Source organism: Pongo abelii, chromosome 1 (genome assembly GCF_028885655.2).
Source record: "Pongo abelii isolate AG06213 chromosome 1, NHGRI_mPonAbe1-v2.0_pri, whole genome shotgun sequence".
Taxonomy (NCBI): Eukaryota; Metazoa; Chordata; class Mammalia; order Primates; family Hominidae; genus Pongo; species Pongo abelii.
Genome location: NC_071985.2, coordinates 39,803,882 through 39,809,881, shown reverse-complemented (window position 1 = coordinate 39,809,881; position 6,000 = coordinate 39,803,882). Strand labels below are relative to the sequence as shown.

The window sequence follows — 6,000 nt, the reverse complement described above, 5'->3', positions numbered from 1 at the left end:
CCCTATCAATTCTCATATAATGCTAAGATCCTCTCCTGTTTCAACGTTGCAGTGTTATTCTCCCAGGAAAGGCAGAACCTCTGAACACAGTGTTCACCTACTTTTTACTCTGAGGTTTACCCAACAAGATTCATTTTCAAATGAGACCACTAGCTTAACAAAGCTACTAAACAGTCATGAAAAGCACTACAGCTGCCACCTTCTAAATGACAGGTGTTTCTTTCATGATCAACGTTTTATGCCAAATGCAAGGAACTTCCCCTCTGCCTGCCCCTCCTCACATTTTTGCCATCTCCTATCAGTCTCCCCAGATTTGGCCCATCCTTCATAGTCCCATTCTTGTTCATTCAGCCCCTATGTTCTTCTCACTCTGTTGCTTGTGCTTGATTCCATCTACTCCGGTGGGAATGATCAAATCAGAGAGAATTCCTGGCTGGGCTCTAATACTCACCTCCAGCAGTGAAAAGCCCATTCTGTGCAGGTAGGCTCCAGGTATCTGCTGAAAGCCTGCTCTGGAATGTGAATGGTCAGTGTATTACAAAGGAGGGTGCAAGAAGTGGAGTGAACACTTCTCTGTTTTGCTATGGAACTTTAATTCAATCAGGGAATACTTGACTTGAAACAAATGCTAGCTGAAACAGTTGTATTTCATTTTGTCTTTATTATTTTTTAAAACTTTGTTGAGAACCCCAGAAAGAAGATTTGGGGGATGGGATTGATCTGTTCTGACCAGAATGCTGAATCCCAGTGATTTCCCCAGATTAAACCAGGCTCCAGGAAGACAGCAATTTTCTCATTGCTGCAGTATCTCAAAAACACTAAAACAGCAAGTTTATTGAATGCCTATTTTGGAGCAAGGCTATTGGGAAAGGGAAAGAGGCAAAGATGAAAAAGACATAATCCATGTCCTCCAGGAGTTTACAAGCTAATGAGAGAACCAGCCATGTAAATATGGACACAAAGTGGATTAGATGTTTATTATATAATATGGTCAAAGTGTGGTTCCCATGGGTCTCTGAGACCCTCTTGAAGGGTTGAAAGGTCAAAACTATTTTCATAATTATACTAAGACATTACCTGACTTTTCCAGAGGCTACAGGATGTATGCTAATGCCACTGCCCTGAATGCTAATGGAATGTATGCTTACGTATTCTTGAGTTTTAGAAAAAAATCCTTAGTCTTAATTTCTAATGCATAAATTGCAGTAGCAATATCAATAGGTAAAACCTACACAGGCAAAAGTTCTTTGAGGTCCTTGGAAATTATTAAGAGTGTACAGGGGTCCTGAGACCAAAAATTTGAGAACTGCTAAGATTTAATGCATCAACTACCATTACACAGTGTCCTTGTTTCTCACCAATGCATTTTATACAGCAATTATTTTATCTAATCCCATGAAAATCACTTTATTGGATGCTTTTGCCATATCCTTATTTTCTAGCATCGTAGCTATTAGGTCATCTAATTATTAATCTGTTTGTGTCTTTGGGTTTAAATGTGTCTTTTGAGGCCACACAATGTTGGACTTCATTTTTTAATGGAGCCAACAATCAGCAATTGTTAATGCATTTGCTTTGTGTTCTATTACTCTGCAGTTTATCTTACTCACTGTTATTTTTGCTTTCTTTAAATTTATGTTTTCTTAATGGACTTTAAAATTCTTTATTTCTTTTTTATGTCAGACAATAAACATCCCTAGTCTGCCCATCTTTCTATCATTTCAGCATCATCATATTTCCAAATAACTTTTCATTGTTTCCTATAATTTTACTATTAATAGTATAGGATTAAGAAAATAAACCTTATCTGGGTTCTGGCTGGCACTTCCTTCCCTCTAGGGATGAAAATGGAGTCTAGCCTGTAATATATCTTGGTATCATAAATATATTTATAAAATTATACAAATGTAGCTTGCAGTTCTAAAGGCATGTAATCTAATTTTTAGTTGAATTTTATCTTTTTTCTCTTTTTGTCCTTCATAGACCTCGAGCTCTGTCTAGCCCTCAACTGTTCTCAAATCTCCATTGTTTTCTACAAGTGACCCTCACAGCTGTGGGCCTTTGTTGACAAATTGTTTCATCTCCTCTGGGTCTTAAATTATTTTCTCTTACTCTAAAGTGAAAATTCGATGAATGTTTCCAGATACTGCACTTGGAATCATAACTTAATTTCCCTTAACCTTGTGTAAATTCTGTCCCCCCACTACTCCCAACTCCTATCCCTCCTCCAAAGCACTGATACTTATTATCACATTTAAATGTTTTCCCTGCTGTACTGATAACTTACAGAATGCAGGATTGCATTGTGATGGGGTAATTTCCATGAGTTGATTGGTTGGTTTTGAGTTGAAAAACTTAACAACGATACATCTTAAATTCTTTCTTTGAGGATTATTCCTTAATGAATTCGTGCTACGGACATACTGAGGTGGTTATTTTTATATTTCCCTGATAATAAATTCTAAATTGCTAGGGGTTTCTCACCACCCTCGTCCTTTTACTGTTACTAGATCTATTTTTAGCTGGTGTGGGCGTCCCCAGCTAGTTTCACTTGCCTAATGCTAGTTCTTTTTTCTTCTACATCAGGTCGCCTCTTCCTACCATCTTCTCCATGTTTCTTGTTGCTCTACAGCATTTACAAGACCCAGTTTAATAGTTTAGTGCCTTTTTTGTCACTCATTATTTCTTCTTTGTTCTCTGTTAAAGTAATAGGTGTACGATCCGTTGCACTTGCCTTAGAGTCTTGAACCAGTCTTGGATTTCCCGCCATCCGGGTTCTGGCTGGCTTGCAATTTCTCCTTTGATGTAATACTTTTTCATTGAACTTCAGTGTGGGGCTTATAGAGTTTCTTTGCTTTCATTATTTTTTCCCAAAATGTGCACATTTTTTTCTTAAGCTTATTTTGCTGTTTTGTGTTGTTATTTTTAATTGCTTCCCACTGGGTGGGGAAGTAGGGGGACTGAGAGTGAGATTTCGCTTGAGTTTGGCTCTCCTTGCTATTACTCACATTTCCCCCCAGAAGCCCTACATGCACTCCTCTGTCTCTGTCTTTGACAAATCATTATTGAAAGATCATTGATCCCTGGCGTAAATGGTGTTAAGAGTAAGATGGACTCGGGTAGGGATGCTCAGGAATCCAGTCCTGTACAGTCATGAGCTTGGCCATCTGGAAGTCTCCTCTTGCTCAATGAAATGGAGTAAACATTGTCCATTATGAAATCCACCACACAGGCTGCCAGGGACGAATGGGATCCCACCCAAAGCCAATCGCTGCTCTGACAGGGAAATTGGCTAGCACTGCCTGAGACTACTCCAGCCTCCCCCGTCCCTGATGTCACAATTCAGAGGCTGCTGCCTGCTTAGGAGGTTGTAGAAAGCTCTGTAGGTTCTCTCTCTGTGTGTCCTACAGGAGTCTTCAGGCCAGCTCCCTGTCGGATGGCTTTTATGAAAAAATATCTCCTCCTCATTCTGGGGCTCTTCATGGCCTACTACTACTATTCTGCAAACGAGGAATTCAGACCAGGTAAGTACCCATGCGTCTCATTTTGGAGGAATAGGTTTAAAAAACACAGGGGTGCTTGAGTGTTCCTGAGGACCAAGATGTGTTCTTGATCCTCAAAGCTGGTGAAAATGAGGGAACCCTGAGGTAAGATGGTATTTTTGTGTCCTCCAGCTACAGGCTGTGGGCAGGGGGGACTGTGTAAGAAGGGTAATCGTGTAGCCAAAATCTAGCCAAATAGGCCATGCTTTATTTGGCACCCTTAATGGAAAGCAGTTTCAAATCTTCTACAAAAATGAGAGTAATACCCAAATTCACAACTCAGCAGCTAATTGGGCTCTATGAAGAGACTGATAAGTGGGAGGCAAAAAAAAAAAAAAAAAAAAAAAAACTGGAGATGATGACTACATAGAAGTGAGGGAAAATCCCTGGAATTTCTATGAACACATGTGTTTTGATTCCTTGTTAAATGTACTTTCAATTGAGCAAAATTGAAAGAGTCCAGAAATGTCTGGAACTCCAGCATTTTAGCTGAACCATGACTTTTCTGGCTTCATCCTATGATCTCTTTCCATGGAGGTTTTTAGAAATGACAGTAGGGAGGCTGTCAGCCCAAACCTCCCACTTCAGAGCATGTTTATGAAAGACCTGGCCTGTTCCCACAGTGATTTACGCAGTTTGTGACAAACTGATCTCGGCTCATAACCTTTACGTTACAAATTGAGATAAGCCTGCCTATATCCAGAGAGGGAGAAGGAATTTTGCTGCCAACTTGGGTATGGTCCTCACTTCCTTTTGGGGTTCCCCAGAGATGCTCCAAGGAAAGAAAGTGATTGTCACAGGGGCCAGCAAAGGGATTGGAAGAGAGATGGCTTATCATCTGGCGAAGATGGGAGCCCATGTGGTGGTGACAGCGAGGTCAAAAGAAACTCTACAGAAGGTGAGGGTTCTATGCCCGCAGATACATGTACCATCACATGCTCAGATGTGTTCTTATATATGCTCACATACACACAGAAGCTAGCATATCGCAGATCTATATACAGATGCACATGCACACACACAGACACTTAATTTTGCGCTCTCATATATAGATTCAAACACCAAAAAACCCACAGGAATATAAAAGTATGCATTTAAGCATTCATTCTTGTGTGTGTGTGTGTGTGTGTGTGTGTGTGTAATATATTCTGCAACAGAGTCCTTGAGCTATATATGCTCACAGACATGCCTAGTCACACACATTTACACATGGAACTACAGATACATAGGGATGTTTTCAAAAACTGAAATCCCAGTACCTGCTCATGAATACATATCCTCATACCCATGCAGACTCCCAGACACATGCCCTCTCATGGACTCACAAACCCAAGGGTGTACAAACATTCACAAACCTAGAGCTACCCACATAGTAACCAGCAACTACACTCATAATGCCTTCAGAAATGCCTATTCACAGAAGCCATGAGCATAAATCATGAACTTAAACCCCAGCACAGGGATGATTTATCCATTTGAACCCCACCATGTTTCAGAAAATATTTCAGACAGAGGACGATGATCATGAAGGTTATATTAGTCAAAACACACACAAACATACTTACCATTTCTTACCTAAACAGGGCTGTGAGCAATCTCTCATTTAAGCCCCCCATTACTTCAGAGACTACCCCCCAAAAATCTGCAGCTAAGACTGATGCCATTTCTGCTGTATCACTGCAGGTGGTATCCCACTGCCTGGAGCTTGGAGCAGCCTCAGCACACTACATTGCTGGCACCATGGAAGACATGACCTTCGCAGAGCAATTTGTTGCCCAAGCAGGAAAGCTCATGGGTGAGGCTGTTTCTCTTCCCTCCACCTCTGAACTTTGCCCTTGGGTCACCAAAGAGCTTTTGGGAGGAGAATGGGAAAGGTATCAACCCCAGATGATTTCTTAATATAGCCATCTCTTGCAGGAGGACTAGACATGCTCATTCTCAACCACATCACCAACACTTCTTTGAATCTTTTTCATGATGATATTCACCATGTGCGCAAAAGCATGGAAGTCAACTTCCTCAGTTACGTGGTCCTGACTGTAGCTGCCTTGCCCATGCTGAAGCAGAGCAATGGAAGCATTGTTGTCGTCTCCTCTCTGGCTGGTGAGTGGGACAGGGACATATGTGGAAGATAGAAGAAAAAAAATGCCAGGGATGATGCTAGGCTCTGAAGTAGACATAAATTTTTATCAGTTTCCATACAGAGAAGTAATGAGGGATTGGTCAAGGTAGGTGGGCTATAAAATTCTTTTAAGTAACAGAGAAAAAGCAGTAGCTCTGAGCGCTCGTTGGAAGACTGAATTGTTTTCTACAAAGTAAGGTCAAAGGGACTTGAGGGGCTGCTGGAGGTACAGCCTGTACTGGTCCTAAGGGAGAGACCTAGTTACAATATTAACTTGAAGTTGAAATGTTCATAGTAATATTAAACAAAAGCTGATTAACAGCTTACTCATATGCA

At 40.9% G+C, this 6,000-nt stretch overlaps 1 protein-coding gene across 2 annotated transcripts in view; it reads left to right on the top strand.

The window, feature by feature from the left end:
- Positions 1-3,310: 3,310 nt before the first annotated feature.
- The window catches only part of HSD11B1 (hydroxysteroid 11-beta dehydrogenase 1), a 38,204-nt gene continuing 35,514 nt past the window's right edge, over positions 3,311-6,000 (top strand). The window contains exons 1-4 of one of the 2 annotated variants that reach the window (XM_054521337.2): positions 3,311-3,524; positions 4,310-4,440; positions 5,226-5,337; positions 5,460-5,645. In XM_054521337.2, coding sequence (XP_054377312.1) covers positions 3,437-3,524; positions 4,310-4,440; positions 5,226-5,337; positions 5,460-5,645 — 517 coding nt within the window. In that variant the 5' untranslated portion in view covers positions 3,311-3,436. The remainder of the gene's footprint in view (positions 3,525-4,309; positions 4,441-5,225; positions 5,338-5,459; positions 5,646-6,000) is intronic. The other variant, XM_024235674.3, reaches the window with a different exon arrangement.